This window comes from Molossus molossus, unplaced genomic scaffold (assembly GCF_014108415.1).
Source record: "Molossus molossus isolate mMolMol1 unplaced genomic scaffold, mMolMol1.p scaffold_m16_p_11, whole genome shotgun sequence".
Taxonomy (NCBI): Eukaryota; Metazoa; Chordata; class Mammalia; order Chiroptera; family Molossidae; genus Molossus; species Molossus molossus.
This window is the reverse complement of record NW_023425346.1, coordinates 86,685,656-86,707,526: the sequence shown is the minus strand read 5'-3', so window position 1 is coordinate 86,707,526 and position 21,871 is coordinate 86,685,656. Positions and strand designations below refer to the sequence as shown.

Below are 21,871 nucleotides of genomic sequence, written 5' to 3'. Positions count from 1 at the left end.
CTATTGTGTCTCTGTGTTTTAAAATCTGTATTTGAATTGACTGTGTCATGTTCTTAACAGGGTGTGTGTATGGTAATTAGCTGAGAAACAATTGATTTATATGCCATTTTAGAATTGCTCCCTAGAAAAAGTATACACATAGTCAAATCCAAAATTACTAAAAGTTAGTTCTAAGAAAACAAAGTGTTCTTTTATGATCAGAACTCATGCTTATCTCTCTGTAGTGAATAAATTAGGCTTGAATTTAGAGAGCCTTTAAATAAAATTGTAATAATTTTCTATATCACTCTATTAATAGGCTAAAACTTTTGATGAGTGAAATTTTTACAAACTATATATGGGATTTTTTTTTTCATAATTGGAATAGTTTCACAAAATTTCTTCTACTATTTCTCCAGCAAAATGTAGTAGATATTGGAGCATGTAGCACAGAAACTCTGTGCTACATGAGCTGAAATTTAACGTGAGCTTCTACGTGTGATTAATGCTCTGTAAGTCTTTTAAAAGAGACAAGTTTTATTCTGCTTTTGTCCGTTCTAACTAATATTCAGTCTGAATTTTCATCTTTTACATAAATATTGGTGTACAAACATGTCAAAATAAATGTTTTTTGTTTTTTTTATCCTCACCCGAGGATATTTTTCCATTTTTTGTACAGATAGAGTGGGAGGGAGAGAGAGGAAGGGAGAGAGAGAGAGAAACATCGATGTGAAGGGACACATCGAGTGGCTGCCACCCGCACGACCAACCAGGCCGGGGACAAACTGCAACCGAAGTACGTGCCCTTAGCGGGAACCGAACCCGGGTCTCTCCGGACCGCAGACCGACGCTCTAACCGCTGAGCCAAACTGGCCAGGGCGATGTATGTATTTCTTTTTATTTAGGTTTATGTTTGGTTACTAGCGAAGAAGAATGAGAAACAAATATTGTGTTCTGTTTTCAGTTAAAGATGGATCTGTCTCAAAGTTCTTTTTTTCTTTTTTGCTATTTTATAATAAATGGTCTGATATTTAGATCAATGCTCTGGACATTTTCAACAAAATAAGAAAATGATTGTTACTTTATTAAGTTTGAGAGGATGTTGAAATACATACATTCAAGAAATATAGTTATAGAAATTGGGGTAAATAGGTACACGTTTCAGAACCCCTGGGATTAATATGTGAAATTGAAGTTTATTTTTTCTTAACCTTTAGATTTTGTTTTAGAGATAGTTCATATCATTCTGAATTTCTTTATGTTATTTAAAAGTTTGTACCAACCTCTGGTTCTTTAGAAGCAAATGTGGTTTTCACTTACCTGATTTGAATTTTATATATTTACTTTGACCTTTGCATTTTGGAAAGATAAAAGTGTAAGTTGATCTGCTGCTGCTCTTTTTGTGGTATAAGAGGTACATCCTTCCGAGGTGTAACATACTGTCTATCAATTGCCCATCAAGTGTTGAATAATTAATTCTGTGTCATAACTAAGAAAAATTTTTATGATTATGAGAAAACATTTGTATAATCCTTCCCTGGAAGTGTTTTCTGCTTGACTTTTGTAAAGTTGTTCTATGGAGTTAGTTTATTTCCATTTACTCATTGAGAAACTAAGATACATGTTTTTACTCACTGAAGTCCTTTACTAACCAGCACTAAAATGTAGGCATTGTGATTCTATTTCTATGATTGGTTTATTGTATATTATTTCCTAGTATCACATAACTACACTAGTTTCCTTTATTAACCTTTATTTGTGATGTTTCTCACGGAGTGGAAAAAACAGTTTTCATTTTCCCCTTCCATCTAATAATGAAGAGTGTGGACTTATGGCACATTATGGTTTCACTGGGTTTTAAGGTTTTTAAGGAAATTATTTATATCTAACTCTTTTTTAAACCTTGTTGCACCCAGGACAGTACTGTATTTGTACTGGATAATAAGTATGCTAATATTTGTTAAATTTATGTACTCTCAAATGAATGAATAAGTGAAACATTGACTAGATATCATTTGAGAGGATAGAAGACCATTAAGTAGAATAAAATATATAGAATATAACATAAATTTAAGGTCCAACTGGATGGATTTTGGTACCCTGGACTTTATCATGTTCAGGTGTCATTTCAGTTGAATTTTCTTGTCATCTGCTAAACCATATTTAATTTTTATTGGGTTGCTATGTTGAACACTTTTCAGTAAAAGCTTAAACCAAGAACACTAGAAAATAAAAAGTGTAATGTGCCTAATATACTGGGATTGAAAAAGATACCCTTGTAATGGGGATAAAAAATAAATGAATATGACCCCTTCCCTCAGTAGGCTGACTTTCAAGAGTGTTAAAATTCACCAAGGCTTATAGAAGTTCATAACTAAAGTCAAGATATGTAAACAGGCATCTTTGTCTTCTCTCTTTCAGAATGAGCTGCCTGGTGACATATTCCACAATAGGTCAGGTTTAATAGCCAATGAATTATAACAAAATAAAACCTGCATCTGGGGTAGAAATACATTTTAGACTTATCTACTGCATTATTCCTTACCATTGTGTGGTACTACATATTTCAGCCAGTTTTACTCAGTGTATTTGCTGGGGACAGATGAGTTTTAAAAAAAACCCAGCAGCTGACTGATAACATTTGAAGAGGTCACTTGTAGTAACAGAAAAAAGGGCAAAGGAAAGGAATCTAAAACTAATTTGTTTTTACCAGTTAGTAGCAGCAGTTTCTGACTGACCAACTTCTTTTTTATTTTTCATCATTAGTTTACTTGATTATGAAAAAAAAAAGAGGTTTTAATTTTACCCTTGTCATGCAGAGCAAGAATTCACTGTTTCAAAATGGAACTGACAAGTGATTTTCATTAAGACTAATAATATGGCAGCATAGTGAAAGCTTGCAACTATTATCAGCAGGTAGAAATTTTAAACAAGCTATTACTTTTTGACCAAATGTTCTATTACTTGTCAGAGTGATCTTGTATATAATGATGGTGAATAGAGTGGGTTGAAGAGATTTCATTTTAGGTTGTCTTTCAAATTGTGTGTTTTATTCTAGTTTGGGGGTGTTTGCTCATGTTGCTTCCTTCCTGATGAAAAAAGGCAGTTAGATAATTTGCTTGTATCTGTGGCGGAGACATTGTAGGGATTATTAGTGAAATGTGCCAATTTATATGTACATGTATATTTTAATCTGAAAATACCACTGTTTTTTGTTTTTGTTTTGTTTTGTTTTTTTGTGTACTAAAACAAAAATTCACATCAGTAAAACAGTAATGGAACAAAGTTGTTTCTGATAATTGGATATATGGTAGGGTTACGAGTCCTTAGTTCCAGGAATTGTAGTGAGTGCTCTGAGCCTTTCTTGTTCCAAATTCTTTGCCTTTACCTCCTCTCTCCACAAAAACAGACTCTTGCAGGGTTGCCTTATCCTCTTGTCTTCACCTGATATGTGCAGAATATGAAAGCAAAGACTCTGTCTGATTTAATGCTCACTGTATCTTTAGTGTTTAGCAGAATATCTGCTACAAATGGGTACCTAGATATATCTGCAATATAAATGAACACTCACACCTTTGCCACCTTAAAAGCAGGCATTAAAGTTAAATTCCTGGACCCATGCATTTAATTCACTTCCTTTTCTCTTCAAGTTTTTGCACTTTTATCTTTATTTTGTTGCATTTCATTTATTTGCATATTACTCAGTAAATGAATTGTGTTTTGCTTAATGTAGTATACCTTTATTCTGAGGTCAGTTACTAACAAATATTTGTTTGGTACTTAGTAAAATATGAGTGTCTTAAGATGGCCCATCAACAGAAAATGAACATTGAATTTCCCTATTTGTGGAGGTTGGGTCCCCGGCCCCATTTGGTTCTCTTTGTAGCCAGTGATATACATTATGAGGATATTTGGCTGGTTCAGAGGTACGGTATTACTATGCATTATGACGAAGAAAATATTTGTTTGGAAATTAAATGGCTAATGTTGAAGGACACCCAACAAAATGAGCCTTCACTAAATGTTAGTACGTCGTCCTGGCTTTCCATCTACTTTTTCCATTGCAAGGCATTTCAAACTGACACACATAATGAATGATTCCCTGTGGCCCCATTGGCACCAGATTTAACCTTTTAGATCCTTAAAATCTTTCTGTTTCAGTGTTACTATTTTGAGAGACCTGGACACCATGATTGCCTCTCCTGTCTTTTTCTTCCTCTCAAACTCCATATATTTTGTCACTCTGTTCCAGTTAGAGAACTACTTCGATTATTGGGATACTCTCCATCTGCAACCAGTGTGCAGGCCACACCTGTCTTGTTAACCTTTGTATCACTAATGCTTAGCAGTGTCTAGTGTGTATGTTGTACCCTATAGGTACACAGTGAATGAACAAATACATGTGCTTATCTATCTATTTTTATGGGAAAGGGAGGATGTGAAGGGGGCATAATGAAAGCCAGTGAATTCCCTGATCTTGGAGTACACCCAGTGTGATCCCAAGCACACACTCTGCATTAGAAAGCAGTTATAAGAATTTTAATATCTGAAAAAAGAAGCTAAGTTTTCTGTATGTAAAATCTACTCATCAGGATCTTATGCCTTAATTTATTTTTGCTTTGTGCGGTTGAAGATTCGCAATTCAAACCTTACTTGATCTATACATATCTCTTTTATAAAGAATGTGTCTCTCTTTGCCAGAATTGGGCATAGTTAAAATTATAAGTCATATGCTCTCTATATTATCTGAAAAACTACATCAAGATTTTATTGTATTCTTATTAGCCTCGTAAATCTGTAATTCTAGTGTCGGCTAGGAGTTAACAGTTTTATGAATTTAAGGTAGTTCAAATTTTGGAGAGCTATTTTATTTTTCTCTCAATATGAAAGTTGAAAGTAAATTTAATTCTGAAATGCATGAAAATAATAGAATATACCGGGCATATAATTTTTAAAATAGTATTGCACAATTAAAGGAAGTCTTCCTGGCCATTAGGTCAATTAGTCATGCTATAGGTTTAAACGACTGACAGTAGTACTATGGGCAAGAAAATTAAATCAATTCCAATGATAGTTTCAGATTAAACAAAAAAAAATACATAAATATGCCTAACTCTTGCCAGGGACATATTGTTAACTTTTTTCGGGTGGCAGCTTTTGTGGTTTGTTTGAGTTTCAGCTTGTCCGAGAAGGTGGCTCGGCTATGAAGGTGTGAGGCAGTGTAGTAATGGAACAGGAGCTGAAACGGAAAGCTCATAAAATGTCTCATCATTTGGGCCTTCCTGGAGAAACCTCGTTTGAATTTCTGAGTGGTCAGCTTGACATTTTAAAGCAGGGAGAAGTTGTGTCATTATCTCTAGAGTAGCACAGTAGTTAGAGAAAAAAGATTTGAAATTCATTGCAGTAATTGCTGACAGCTTCCACAGAATGAGGTGCCTTTGGTAACCATGCCCTTGCCTTGAAAAAAGGCAAACTCCTAGGAGTGTGGACAGGGACAGTGAGCTTCGTGAGATGAATGTGACAAAAATGTACGTTTGGGCATTCTTGTGCCCCTAAAATAATAAAATTAATTTTGAAAGTGGAAAAGAAGTAAAATGACTTTTACTGGTTCCTGTGTTTATTGTCTTCAAGCAAATGAAGATTCTAGGCTTCTGAAACTTACAACTTGTATATTTTCACTAACTTAAAGTACAAAACCCGGTGGCGGTTGTCACAGCAGCAAAGTAGCTGGTGTCCCTGGGCTTGGAATAATCCATGTGAAGAGCTGAGGCAGTTCCTACTAAACAGCATCCCCCTCCTTGGAAACCTGCAATTTGCCTTCTGGTCCCAGATGGGGAGGGGACCTGCAAGCATCCTCAAACCATACAAAATGGCAGGGTTTACATCCTTACAGGGACAACGTACAAAAAAGGAAAAATTTAAGAGTCTTCACAACAGTATTTGGTTAAGAATTTTATGCTTTTTGTGAAAGTTATTGTAGCACTTTTAAAAAAATTTTTATTTAAGTTTTAAGGATGTTGTGTTTGTTTTGCTTTTTTCCCCTGCTGGATGCCAGCTAATATTCAACTGAACAGAACACATGGGGACAGCATATTCATTGCATGGTCCTGGCTTCTGCTCAGTTAAGAACACCCTGTGCACATGCCGACCAGGTTATCAATGAATGCGCTGTGTATATGTGTACATTTACATTTAAACATGCCTTTACCTATGACCTTCTGAAGTACACCAAGACATACATTTAGGAATGCTGTTTTTAAGCCAGAGGTTTTAAATATGTGATATAAAAATAGATCTTCATCTGAATACCAAATTTAGGAACAGATTTTGTATAAAGAAATGTATTCATTTTTAAATTGTTCCTGAATGTTTTTTAGTTTTATTGAAGTATAATTGACAAAATCATCATATATTTAAAATGTACATTGTGATGATTTGATATATGTAAACATCATGAAAGAATTCTTTCTTCTTAGTTAATTAACACATTCATCACTATATATATATATATATACACACACACACACACACACATACACACACACACACACACATATATAGTTTTTTCTTTTTGGTGAATACATTCAAATGCTAAACTCTTAGAAAATTTTAATTATACAGTACAGTGTTATCAGCTGTAGTTGCCATATTATACATTAGATCCTCAGACTTTGTATATTTTATAGCTGAAAGTGTGTACCCTTTTACCATCCTCTTCCTATTTTTCCTATCCTCTATCACCTGGCAACATATTTTTCTGCTCTCTGTTTCTGTGAGTTTGACTTTTTTAAGATTCCACATTTAAATGGTACCTTGTAGTATTTGTCTTTCTGGCTTATTTCACTTAGCATGAGTCCCTTAAGGTCCATCCATGTTGTTGTAAACATCAGGGTTTCCTTTTATTCTCATGGCCAAATTGTATCCCATTGCATGTATGCACATGTGTATATATATTATACACACACAGATATACATATACATCTCTCACATCTTTTTTTTTTTAATGGAGGCTGAACCAGCACTCTTTTTTTTTTTCTTTATTGATTTTAGAGAGAGAGGAAGGGAGAGGGAGAGAGAGATAGAAACATCAATGAGAGAGAACATCGATTGGCTGCCTCCTGCATGCCTCCCACCACTGGGGATTGAGCCCACAACTTGGAATCAAACTGCCCTGACTGAATCAAACTGGCGATCTCTTGGTGCATGGGTCGATGCTCAACCACTGAGCCACACCAGCTGGGCAATATATATATCACATATTTGTCCATTCATTTGTTGAAACACCTTAGGCTGTTTTCATGTCTTGGCTATCATGCAAGAAAAAGAAATAAATGGCTTCCTAATCAGAAAGAAAGAAGTAAATATTTACTTACGATGTGACATTATATATAGAGAACCCTAAAGACTCCATCAAAAAACTATTAGAACTGATCACCAAATTCAGTAAAGTTGTATGGTACAAAATCAATATGCAAAAAATCAGTTAATATTTCTATGCACTAACAATGAACTATCAGAAAGAGTAATTAATTTAAAAAATCCCATTTTTACTGCATTAAAAAGAATAAAACACTTAGGGATAAATTTAACCAAGGAAATGAAAGATCTGTACACTGAAAACTATAAGACATTGGTAAAAGAAATTTAAGAAAACACAAATGAATGAAAAGCTATGCTATGCTAATGGATTGGAAGAATTAATTTTGTCAGTGTATTCATACTACCCAAAGCATTCTACAGACTCAATGCAATCTTTATCAAATTTCTAATGGCATTTTTCACAGAAAGATAAATAGTCCTAATATTTGTATAGAACCGCAAAGGACCCTGAATAGCCAAAGCACTCGTTGAGAAAGGGACAAAAAAGGCTGGATGCATTACACTTCTTGATTTTAAACTATATTACAAAGCTATGGTAATCAAAACAGTATGGTTTGGGGCTACAAATTAGACACACAGATAAATAGAATAGGGAGCCCAGAAATAAGCCCATGCATAAATGGTCAATTAATTTACCACAAAAGAGACAAGAATACACATAGGGAAAAGCTCGTTTCTTCAGTAAACAGTGTGGGAAAACAGGACAGCCACATGCACAAGAATGAAGCTGGAGACCTATCTTACACCATACACATAAATCAACTCAAAATGGGTTAAAAACTTCAATTTAAAACCTGAAATCATAAAACTCCTAGAAAAATCCATAAGGGGGTAAACTCCTTGACATCAGTATTGCCAGTGATATTTTGTATAAAGAAATATATGTTGAGACACTAAGCAGCTAATAACTACCTATTCCACAAAATATATTTACATAAAATTTCGATCATAATCTGGTTATATCCTGGAATCATATATCCACAGACTGAAGGGACCTCAAGAACCTTGGCTTCAGGCAGGTTGGCTTTTAATTATTGTACCTGCTTAAATGCGTAGAATGATCTCCATTTCACAGTTAAGGAAGCTCCGTAACTTGCCCCTTTACAAAGATGCAATATCAGCACTAAATCTTAAATTAATAGAAGGAGAAATAAAACTCAGTTTGTATATATTTAGTCTACTTATGATCTGACCAGAAAACATGAAATATTTTAAAAATCATATTTTTAAATGAATAAGGAATTCTCTTACATCTGATAAGTGTAATAACTTACCTTTACCAGCTTTTTTGTTTTCAAGCTGTTGTGTGCCCATTAACTATGTTGGTCGTGTTTGTTTAATTTGCTTTCTATGATACATAGAACTGTCATCACTAAAGAATATTTCATACACTTTAGTTGTGAGCTTTAGAAAGCTGCCTAAAAAATGCCCAAAACATGGAGATAGACTCCTCATTGAATGACCAAAACTTCAGTTCTTCAGTTCACAGATAGATGACACGCATAAAGTAACTACCTGCAATTCAGAAGAAGCTAATTTTTTGAAATAGTGATCTTATGAGAGTATTTCTTGATTATTTCTGCTCTATATTTTGCACTGAGATTTTATAGTAGTAACATATTCTGGGATGAGAGCTTACAAGTCACTGTATTTCTCACCACAGTATTTTACTGTGCATAGTTGCTCATTTATAAAAGCAAAACATACAGACACATGTACATATATACCTCCACATACACATATATGCATACATGTCATGTAGGAGGGCGCTGTGTTTGTTTTACTCTCTGCTCTTTGTGGTGCCTGGTGCAGAGCAGCTGCTCGGTGAATAACTGAAGGGATGGATGAAACATTCTAAGGAGTTTCCTCCTTCGTAAAAAACACAAGTCTGTTAATAAGCTGACAACACTCATCTTTGAAATCACTGCCCTTCAAACATTAATTCTCTTATGTTTATTCTATTTTAAACTCTGATTTTAGAACATTTTCTATATATGTTACCTGTTAAACGTATGCCTTCCAGAAGAAGTGGTATCGCTCAAAACCAACACAGATTCGTGCCTTTTCCTCTTTGTGCTTACCCCCAGTCTTGAGTGCCGTGTGTTATTACATAAAGCATATCCAACCTGGAAGTACTATCTTAAATGCCACTTCCTTTAGGAAGCTTTCTGTATCTTCCCGGCACTTCCCTGTAGTAAGTGTACCCCTGCAGTTATATTTGTTTGATAGTATATATTTTGTGATATCCTTTCATATGGTAGATCTTCGAATAAGACATAAAATAGCTCTAAGAGGATTGTATATACAATTGTATTTAAAACTCAGAACAGCCCTAGGAGGGAGGTGTTATCATTACCTTGATTTTATAGATGAGAAAAATGAGACAGGTTTTGTAAGGTCAGGTGGCTAATTAATGAAAGAACCTGGCCTTAGACGTCAGGGCACTGAATCTAGATTTCTTACTCTTAACTGTGAGCTGTACTGCCAGCTATAAGTGACTGCATGCTTTCCCAATCTCAGGGATTTTATGTAAGAATATTATCCTCACTTTACATAGTAAGAAATGGGTAGGTATTAAGTGACTTCTTAATGTTTGCACATGTAAAGAACTTAAACACCAGTATTCTAATCTATCATTCTATTATTCATCTGGTTGTTTTGTAATTATTTTTGAGTAAGGGTAGGAACCTAGGGATGAGAATTGAAAAACGAACAAACAAACAAAAAACAACTGCTACGCTGGAAAAGAAATACTGGTCGGTTAAATTGAGCTGGGTGGTTGTCCAGATTTATTTTTTTTCGTTACTACTACAAGCTTTTTCTTCTTTGTTACTACTTCATACATTTTATTGGTTATACCTTTTTAACTGACCAATCCTGTATCCAGGGCCAAATGTTGACTGTTTATTTCATACCATTAGTGAAGTGTTGATGGGAGAACACCAGGGAAAGAAGTCTGTAGCCTTGGTTGTCAGTAAGGATGTTCCAGATTCTGGCAACCAGCGTAGCCATATTTGAACCCAGGGTGTAGAAAGCTGTTGAGTTCATCTTCACTTTAGCTCAGAGACCCAGTAAAGCTGCTGAAATGCTTCTCGGGGCTTTGGTTCTTCCCTCCGTTGCTGTTGCCTGGTAATAGAAACCCTGCTCTCTTTCTTATCTCTCTCTCCAGCGTGCATGCAGCACTGCCTTCTGACCTGGTTTAAGCGTCCTTAGTGACCTCTGGCACGCCAGTGTGTGGATCCCTGCCGGAATATGCCCACTCAGCTGGATTGTATAGCAACGATTTTACTTCTTAGAGAAGTTTGGTTAAAAATGTTTATACTCCCCTTATTAAAGAGATAATTTCACATTGTAATTTGCTTCATAGACTTCCCAGTTATATTAAGAAGATGGTTGCCAAACACCAGCTCAAAGTAGATTGCTCTTATATGAAATAAAATCCATGCTCAGAAAACCTGGCAGTGTAAGCTGGTCTTCTTCCAAGGCAGGCTCGCAGACAAATTTTTCTTTACTTACAGCTGGCAAACGACTACACCTGTATTAGACATGCAGTAAAAAACATGTCAGATGACACACATTGATTCAAAGTTACTTTTCTTTAGCATACTGTCAGTTTCTTTTATTTATTAGTACTTAGTCACTGCTTTGCTTTTGGTGGCAAAGAGAGGGTAGCAAGAATTTGGTCATCAGTTAGTTCTGGGTTCCAGCCTTAGATCTGGCTTTGAATAGAAATGTGACTTGGATATGTAATCGGTGTCACCATTCTGAAGTTTAGTTTTCTCATCTGTAAAACGAGGACAATATTTGCCTCACAGAGTGTCCATCATGATTATGTCAGGCAACGCACAGAAAATCAGCAACAGCAGTTCAACAAACATATATTGAGCACCTAGGGCATGTAAAGGTGAGATAGTTTTAAAACTGCATAAAGACATTTCCATTCAAGGATCTTCCACTACAGGGAGTAAGGACCGTACACTGTAGGGAGTCTTGAGTTAGGGCAAATACACTGATAAAAATCACTGCAGTGTGTCCATGTTCAGGCAACACTTCATGAAAAAAAGGTAGCAGATAAGCTACCTTGAACAGTATGCTGATGGTGATAGAAACAGAGGAAGGATTCCAGTAAATAATGACAGGAGCCAGGGAACATAAGTAAGCAGAGATGTACAGGATGAGTTCCAGGAAGAAGGAGAAGATGACTGGAAAAGGTATGAATAACAAGGGACTGATAGGACACACAGCCAGGGGGTATGATGGGGCTGTGCTGTGAATGACCTTAAATTCCACACCAAGACCTTTGTATTTAAGTTGTTGAAAGCAGGCAGTCATTCAAGATGTGTTTTAGAAAAAAAAGAAAAAAGTAATAGGAGATTTGCTTTAGGAAGATTGATGTAACAACTGAACATAGGATGAATTGGAGGAGTGGAGTGTGGCAAAAGACCAAAGGAAAGGACTAGTTAGAAAGCTGTTGAAATTGTGCGTTGCCTGTGAAGGTGCTAGAAAAGAGTTGGATATGGAAGACATGGTAGATATTGATCTTTAGGACTTGGCAGATCATTCATTTAAAAGATGAAAAAAGGGATAGACTATTGTTTGCCTGTGGCATTTCTATTTAAACTAGGCTTATTTTCTCCACATTGCACATTTCTCATGAAGTTTGTCTGCCAAAAAAAATAGAAACATCATTCTTGTTCTATGCTGTGCTGGTCAGTGAATTTGCATCTGCTGATGAGCATGCTATATAAGGTTTCATATATTGTGGGTGACCATCAGGGAGTCAAATGTCTTGCCCGCCTTTGTTTTACTTTTATTTAAGGAGGTAGAAAGGACATTTTTTGTATTTATTTTGTTGTGAAGATCTCTTTAAATGCAAGTGAAATGCTATGTGAGCTGCTCATAGTTATGATTTATCTTTATAATAATAATTGATATAAGACTGTCAAAGTTGACCACAAAGGAAGTTCTAGAGTGCCATCCTTCATAATGTGTTTGTTTAGAGATTAAAATGGATTATATTGACTTATTCCTCAAAGAGCAGTCTTTACCCATCACGGGTAAGTCGTAGAAGGGACATGGAAAAAGTGGGGGGCGGGGAGAGGATTGACTATTGAGCTGTTCTTTAGGAACTAATTGTACCACATGGATCTGTCCCTTCCTTAAGAAAAGATAATTTTTCTATTATCCAAAGAAAAATTAAGAGGTAGTTGTTTTGAGTGGGTATATGCATTCCAGACTTAACAGAAAGTGTTAATTCAGTAGGTCAGTCTATGGAAACTTATAGTATCTTTCTTCTGTCTGACCTTTGTGGACTTAAATTCCTAGTATCCTCTTCAACTGATTGATATAGCTTTGTAGCATCTGAGAGATCTCTTCACCTATGACTGATATTTGTCCTAACTATAGAACTAATATTAGTTACTTGTTTAATTGGAGAGCCAGTATCATGTCATAGCTAGGCTAAGAGGCAGATCTTGAGTTGCTATTAGTCTCACATTTACTAACATTGTGTCCTTGAGAATGTCACTTAACATCCATGCCTGTCTTTGTTTATCTATGACTGCCCAACAAATGAGACAGCATATGTCTTTTTTAATTATAAAAAATATAATAAAGTCCAGCCTGTGTGGCTCAGTGGTTGAGCATCGACTCATGCACCAAGAGGTCGCTGGTTTGATTCCCAGTCAGGACACATGCCCAAGTTGTGGGCCCAATCCCCCGTGTGGGGCATGCAGGAGACGGCCAGTCGATGTTCTTTCTCATCGATGTTTCTCTCTCTCTCCCCCTCTCACTTCCTCTCTCTCTCAAATCAATAAAGAAAAAAATATTTTTAAATAAAATATAATAAAAGTTGCAATTTTCTATTATTATCATCATTATTATTAGGATCCTAAATCCTTAGTGTAAAGAGACTATTTTATCTAACCTAATATTTTTAGGAACATAAGTGTATTCTCCGTATTTCAGATAATGAAGTTGACTAAGTCGAAATAAATTTCCCAAAGTTCCTCAGTGAGTTAAGTGGTAGAAGAAGAGGTAAAGACCCTGGTTTCTTGCCTTCAGGTACAGGGTGACTTTCTACCACACTATTCGCAGAAGAATAACAGTATTTCAGAAATCAGCACTGTCTTAATCTAGCTCTTTAAGGGGCTTTAAAAATATATAACTAACTATATGGGAGAGAGAAGAGAGCGGAGAGGGAGAAAATGAGTGACGTGACGTGATGTGCAGACGCAGAATGCTACCCACAGTGGCTCAGCTGCAGTTCCGTGACAGCCAATGTCTGGACTTGTCCAGCCATTTATAAGATGAATACTTGAAGGATGTTGTGAGGGAGCCATTTCGTAAGACTTACCCATTTATTTATTCATAGTTAAATAAAGGTTTTATATTGTGTGAAATTTTGTTGAGGACATTTAAAAAAGCTGCACATACCTTAAAACACTTTTTGTTGTGATGCTTTTACTTTAATTGTTTAGACTGTTGGTAAGTTCTTAGTAAATAAGAGTTTTGAAAGCAGTTTGTTTTTCTAACACATTATTTTAACAGCTGCTGGCTGTTAACATGGAGTTAATCATGTGTAGTGTTTCTGTTTCAAAAGTTTAAGTGAGAGAAAGATATATGAGCTCAGAAGCAACTTCAACCAATTATTAGATACACATATCGATTCAATTAGTGTGTATAACACCATTTTAAGTACCTGGCATAGACAGGGAGAAATTGATGCTTGTAAGTAATAACTACCTTTAAGTGTCATTTTGAATTATCACACAATGGAACCAAGCATATAAAATCCATTTAAACATCATACCTGAAAGATTTTTTTCCCCCAATTTAGTAAGTAAAGAATGATATTTTAGTTATCTTTTTCAATACTGTGAAACAAATATTTTATTAATAAAATTCTCATAGTATTCTCTTCCTTTAAAATGAAAAAAAAAATTGAAAACTAAACAGAAATAAATCACTAATTTGATGGTATTTCATCTAGAAAGCTTTTTTTTTAATGTTCTATTTGATCAATCAATATTGCATCTTTTCAAATACAGCAAACAAATCATAATACCTTTGTATTATTTTCCTGGCTAGGATATTTGAATAGTCTATCATGGGTTAGTTAATAGGATCAACTCATCCTAAAAATAAAGTTTTAAGTTGCAAAAAGTTTAATTTCGATATTTAGAAATATTTTAATGATAATATTTTAGAATCTGGTCTCTATGATATTTCCAAAACTTGACATTTAAAAATCATAGGGTTATCTATGAAAACCAAATGCTAAGGATGAGGCTTGAGCATATTTCTTCAATTTGATCACTCATAATTAAGTGACTATATTTTATTATGAATATAAAAATATTTTCCTCCAAAATCTTAAAGTTAAGAATTTCATTAGTTGAAGACATCATTAGCCAGACATTGCAAAATCTTTGCTGTATCACCTAGGTGGGTAACTTGGCAAAAATACGGAGTAAAAGGAGTAAATGCCCAATTTTTAAGGAAAAGCTGTTTAACTTTTAGGTACTGTTCAGGTCAATGAATTTATTATGTAGCCAAATTATATATAGTATTAAAATATTTTCCATACTGTTCTTATTTATGAACTCTGTTAGGACCTTTATCTGAGTACATACTATCCTGTTAATAATGGTTTCTTATTTAAGTTAATAATCTTCAGCTTTTTTGTCTTAAACCTTCAGAATCACTTAACACAAAGTATCAGACAAGCAGCGACTTTAAAAATCACTGAGCCAGCCAATATTTATTAAGCAAATTCAATTTTGGTCTTTGTTTCTTATTCATTGAGGTGGATGATTTCTATGAGTGTGAGGTATATGAGTGTATGTAACAACATTGTACATTTTATTTTTAAATAGTATACATTTTGTACATTTGGGTTTTAAATTATTAAAAAAATTTTTAAAGTATAGTGGTGAAGAAAATTTTAATTAAGATATAGACTGAATCAAAGTAATTTATTTTAAACAGCTTCACAAAATAGTTCTTTACCATTTGGTTTTATACACACACACACACACACACACTTTTTTTTTTTTTTTTTTTACAATGATCTCTATTTGTTTGCCTGTGCAAATAAATACCTTTATTTTGATATCACTTTATTTAATACCACATTAGTGAATTAAAGACAAATTTAGTGTAACTTAATCCATTCAGTATTATGTATCTTGAAACTGTGATAATTATGAAGCCTTTGAGTGTTAGAACCCAGTATGGTTATTGAAGAAACTTTGAGATTGAAAATATGAGAGTCATTCATAACAAGAGCTCCTAAGTCTGTTTACCTCTTAGCATTGGTGTGATCATTTGTAAATGGAAGTAATTAAACTACATGTTTTTATAGAATCTTAAGCTATATTCTAATGTTCAAGAATAGTATTTTGTAAGCAAAAGGAGAGGGGAAAAACTTTAATTCATAAGTGTGTTTTTGTCAAGAAGCAAATTTTTTTAATAAATACATATGTCAAACTTTTTATCCTGAAATATATTTAAAGCTTTTTCTATGTAAAATTGATCATAAATATTTTTCTATTAATTATTATTTTCCTTTCAATTTGTTCACAAAGCTGAGTTTACTAAAAAAATCAATATAATAATTAGTTAATATCTTCTTGATCATTAATGCTGTAACATTAGTGATTTTTTGTTTTAAAGTTAAGATATTTAAGTTAAGAGAAAAGATACCTCTATTAAATATCATTATTTATCATTGGTAATATTTAAATACATACTAGAATAACAAATTGATAATTAATTGAAGCTTATTTTGTATTCCCTTTTTACTCTAATAATTTGTCCTGACAAAATATTGTTTTTATTAAGATGTATTGCTTGACAGTACATAATAATTATAAATTTCCACAGATATGCCTGAATTTTTTTATTTCATATCAAGGAAACAGCTTAAAAATAACTGTTAGGATTGAGATTTATAATAACAATATTTGATTTCACTACACTAACAAGTTCTCATCTTTATAGACATGAGCACATTTATGAAAATGTCTTCTTGTTACCAAGTTGTAAAAAAATATATATATAATGAAGAATGAGAATTTAATTTCATATGTTTGATAACTAATATACTTAATGATTAAATAGTGATTTATAATTATAACAGCTTTATATAGTATAGCTACAAATAATCATAATACAACTCTTGTGTAATATATAAAGTATAATTTAGAGTATACTTGTTTACCAAGCACTTGAGTTTAATCATTAATGATTTAAAATATAGGTGTTCTGCATGAATTAGAAACATCTTAAACATTGAAAATAAATTCTACCAGAATTTATGTTCTTTGAGTAGGTAAAATTCTTTTCTATTTCACTGTTAACATTTAAAGACTACTTTGTTTAATTAATTGTTCTTTATCTTATAATTTCAACCTAATTTTAGTGAGATGGGTTAAAAATTAATTAGGATGGGATTTTGTTAGTACATAGGCCACCATATATGGAAATTTTAATATATGATATGTATATATAAAAATAGGTTGCAGCCCTGGCTGGGTCACTCAGTTGGTTTTAGTGTCATCCCATACATCAAACAGTTGTGGGTTCAAATCCCAGTCAGATACATCTTATCAGATGTTGTCTAGGTCAGAAATATAAATGATGACAGTTGTGAAGTTTGTAGTTTTTAGTACATCACTTAAAATAAATGTATGGGACAATTTGCTCATATATAAAATCATACTTTTTATTTGTTTTGCTCTCAATTTTTTCTTCAAATGACAATTATGAGTGAAACATTGGATTATATATGGTAACCAAATAATGTTATACACTGATCAGAAAAATATTCCTTCCCAGAAAAAAAATATCATAGAAGAATTTCTTGGAGAATGAAAAAACTTATTAAATCCAGAAGCCATGATTGAAGCATTAAAAAATTAAAAATTTATAATTAGCATGCATGTTAAAATATACCCTTGAATAAAAAGATAAACCAAAATATTTTCTAGACATATCAAACTGAGCTAAGTTCCTTAGTATATAAAGCACTTAAATACAGTGAGCTAAGACTGACAACTTAGAAAAATGGGCAAAGAACTTTGATAGTTTAAAAAAAAAACAAATTTAGCCCTGGCCAGTTTGGCTCAGTGGTTAGAGACCCGGGTTCGGTTCCCGCTAAGGGCATGTACTTCGGTTGCAGTTTGTCCCCGGCCCTGGTTGGTTGTGCGGGTGGCAGCCACTCGATGTGTCCCTTCACGTCGATGTTTCTCTCTCTCTCCCTTCCTTCCTCTCTCTCCCTCCCACTCTATCTGTACAAAAAAAAAATGGAAAAATATCCTCGGGTGAGGATAAAAAAAAACAAAAAAAATAAAAAAAAAAACAAATTTAAACATAAAGATGATACACAACATAACTCATAATAAAAAAGCAGATTAAATACTAGAGAAAAATACCAATTATTATTTATCAGATTGTTATTTCTTTGTGGTATTATACAATAATGTCTATAATAGCAGTTAATAAGAAATCATTTTAAATTTCTATTGACAGAACTTAGATGAGTAAATTACAATACATTTGTAAACTGGAATTCATGTAGGTATTAAAAAAGAACAATATAGCTTTCTGAGTACTAATAATGGAAAACATTAAACAGATATTTTTAAATGAAGAAAGCAAGCTTGAAGTAAGGTGAATTACACAGTCCAATTTTTGTAAGAAAGAGACTGTATATATGTACACACATGTACACACACAATACTGAACTAGACAATGAAGATAATGGTTGCGTTTGAGACTGGAACTGAGGGTAGAAACTATGGGTAGAAAAAGACTTCGTTTTTCACGCTTTATGTTGATTAATTTTTCTTTGCTATGTTCATAGATTCTTTGAACATATAAAACAAGTTTAAAAAAAGATTTTTAAAAAGAATTAAGTAAAACACCTAACTGAATATTGCCTGGAATACCTATGCCACAAATTTCTAGATTTTGTTGGGGATATTAAGATGGATAAAATACTGTCCCTACTCTTCTGAAAAATTAGTAGAGCAGTACTAATTTGTGAATAGGGTAAAACTCAGTGTAGTTGCTGTTCTATTGGAGATGGGGATAGAAAGGCTATATATCCCTTTTAGATCTCAGAGTGGTTTTACATCCTATAAATTAATTAATCTGCACAAAGACCTTATGGACTAGAGTGCTGTGTGTCCAGAGAAAAGTAACAGCCAAGCCCATTTTTAATATTTCCTCGTTGAATGCTTACATCAGCTCTGTGAAGTGAGCACCATCATTATCATCCCCATCTTGATAGAGGACGAAGAGAACTCATTAACTTTCAGAAGGTGACAGCTGCTTGTACTCAGTAGTATTGCTAGTGTTCAAATCCAGGTTCCGGGACCCTCGGTCTGAATAGCTAAACTATTCTGTTCAAACTTCATTCTGTAGTCTGAATTCATCTCTTCTCTGCAAATGAAAGACTTAAGACTCAGAGGTTAAATGATTAGTTCAAGATTATACTGGTAGTAAATGTCAAAGCCAGTCTAGATCCGTGTTCTAGTTGGTGGGGGAGTTCCATGGAGGGAACAAGGGAAGAGCCATTTTGGTAGCACTACCCATAAGTACTAATGACAAATCACAGAATGTGTGCTTTCTCTAAGAAAACAGTGGTGGTGCGAAAAACTTCTTTTTTATGAAAATATTTCTTCTGTTCAAGTAATGCCAAATAAATTGTTTTGCTCAGTAACATTGATATGATTTCTTAAGAAATTTTCAAGATTACTAGATACATAACTGGCATTGATTTAAAACGTGCTTCTGCTTTGTGAGAAGACTCTGTCAGCATCCAGAATGAGGGCTGTGCTAACAAAATTCCAACTTTTCTGTAGGATGATCCAAAAACAGCAAACAGAAGGCAGTCAGTTTCTTAACAGTCACAAGTACGTGCATGCAGGCTGCGCCATCCCTGTCATTCATTGCTTTTCCGTGTGCACATGTTCAAGTTGAAATACTCTGAAGAACATTTCTCATATAGGAAAAGAAAGCAGAGTAGCTTAAGAGCATGTGAGGTCTGTGTACTCTGCTCTACATTTATACCGCTCTTAACTGAATGTATGTGTTTAGTCTGCTTTTAGGATATTGGCCTTGACAGTGTGCCTTCATATGTCTAACACATTTACTGCACTAGTATCCTGTGTTATTTCTCTTGCTCAGTTCAGAGCAGGTTTACTAAACACAAATTCTCTATGTGAAACACAGACTGTGAGGGGTGTGTGTGTGTGTGTGTGTGTGTGTGTGTGTGTAAAATGATTGTTAAAGTAAGAAAAGATAAGGCTCAGTGGATTTATCAATATCAAATCTTGTCTCTTCCATAATCCTACCTCAGTCTCAGTAGCCTTAATGACAAACTGAAAAGCCAATATCAGAATTATTTAGAGACTTGCTTTAAAAGTATATAACTGATTTCACTCATATGTGGGATATAAAACTGAAAGCAACAAATGAACAAACAAGAACAGTAAACGAATGGAAACTGATAGACACAGACAATAGGATGGTGGTTTCCAGAGGGAAGAGGGGCGGTGTTGGAGTAGTAAAGGGTCAAGGGGGTCCAATATATAGTGACAGAAGAAGATTTGACTTTGGATGGTAGACACATAACGCAATATACAGATGATGTATCATAGAACCATACACTTGAAATCTGTATAATCTCATTAACCGATGTCACCCCAATAAATTTAATTTTAAGAAAAGAAAGAATGTGTACACGAATGAAGTGTCATTCTGGTCTCTTAGAGCTTTCCTGGGCCGTCTTCACGTTCATGTCCAAGCTTTACTTAAATATCATAGAGTGCAGTATGTGTTGACATTGCAGTGGTGAATAACGCCGCATTTCCAGCCATGTTAACAGAATGGCAGGAGGTGAAGAGAGATTTAGGTAACGCCACATAACATGCATTTAAAATATCTTCTTACTTCTTTTTAAATTACAGCAAATTCAGTAAAGCTAGAAATGCAGAGTGATGAAGAGTGTGACAGGAAACCCCTGAGCCGCGAAGACGAGATCAGGGGCCATGATGAGGGTAGCAGCCTAGAAGAACCCCTAATTGAGAGCAGCGAGGTGGCTGACAACAGGAAAGTCCAGGAGCTTCAAGGCGAGGGAGGAATCCGGCTTCCGAATGGTAAACTGAAATGTGACGTCTGTGGCATGGTTTGCATTGGGCCCAATGTGCTTATGGTACATAAAAGGAGTCACACTGGTAAGCAGCTGAAAGAATAACCTGATGACTGCCTGTGACATCTGATGTTGATATTACCTGACATCTATTCTTTTTCCTTTTCATTCAGGGGTGGCAATGGTGAAACTACCTTTTCAGAATTCTGCTAGTATTGGATTGCTGAAAAGCAGAGTAGCCTGGGTCTTGACTTCCAGCCTTCAAATCTGAATAGCATATCAGAAAAGAAGTTTGGGATTCAGTTTCCACAGTTCTTAATATAGCAATAATATGATAAGGGTTCAAAAGGTAGAGGAGAATTTCATTGTGTAACTTAATCCTTTTGTATTTCTATACATATTTTACCATACCCATGGGCAGGTAATATAGTTTGCTAGCTAAGAGTTTATACTCTAAAATGGTACTCATGCATTTATATAGGGGCAGATCATTTTCTCCTTACCTAGTTAATTTCTTGGAATACAATTTCCAAACAGTCTTTACCTACCATGAATCTCTGTAGCAGGCAGATGTTTATTTTCCCCAGTTTGAGGATTTCATCAACTTCATGTAATTTTTTGTAAGGTGTGTAGGGTGCGGTATAACAGAGTGGTGGGTGTACAGGTAGGGATCTGTAATCGTGAAATAGGGTGAGAAGAGACCTCAGATTGATTTAATATATATTTTTAGATATTTGAGTGATGTGAAAAACCAGCCGAATGAAAAGGCCTTATTTAAATCTCTTCAAGTCCTTTGGGGGAAAAAAAATCAGAAATGTGATTGTGGCAGATAGTTGACTCCTAAAAAAGGTTTCAAGTTCATATGAAAATTGATTTAAAAATGACGCTAATTTTAAGCATAATGCAAAGTAGTAGTATTTAGCAAAATACCGATAACTAATATACCCAGAACTTTAAAATATGACACTCTACTGGAAGAGAAATAAATTATAATAAATGTATTTAAAATATTGATTTGTAAATGATTCGTAGGTGCTTCAAACATGAGAGATACAAGGTACAATGAAGTTTTTAGTCTACCCCTCTCATTTACTCAGGAAGAAACTGAAGCCCAAAGCAGTCATGATTGATGCATTATCCCTTATGAGGTTAAGGGCATTATGAGGCTAGAGCCAAGGTTTTATGATGCCCAGAGTGGTTTTGTTCAAATATACAGTGCTTGGTATATCAATATACCTACATTTTATGATGAAGAATCATTATAAGGCTGACATTTAAAAAATTATAGTAAGAAATTGTATGGTAAAATCAGTGTTATTTTAATCAATATTGTCAACTTTATAAGGATTTAAA

The 21,871-nt window shown here is 34.2% G+C and overlaps 1 protein-coding gene across 19 annotated transcripts in view; it reads left to right on the top strand.

The window, feature by feature from the left end:
- Positions 1-21,871, top strand: part of IKZF2 (IKAROS family zinc finger 2) — a 149,138-nt gene that overhangs the window by 73,421 nt on the left and 53,846 nt on the right. For 14 of the 19 annotated variants that reach the window (XM_036254335.1, XM_036254323.1, XM_036254320.1 and 11 more), the window contains one exon: positions 20,337-20,603. The exons of 1 other annotated variant lie outside the window; for it this stretch is intronic. In XM_036254335.1, the coding sequence (XP_036110228.1) occupies positions 20,337-20,603 (267 nt within the window). The remainder of the gene's footprint in view (positions 1-20,336; positions 20,604-21,871) is intronic. 4 more of the 19 variants (XM_036254333.1, XM_036254327.1, XM_036254326.1 and 1 more) reach the window with 1 other exon arrangement.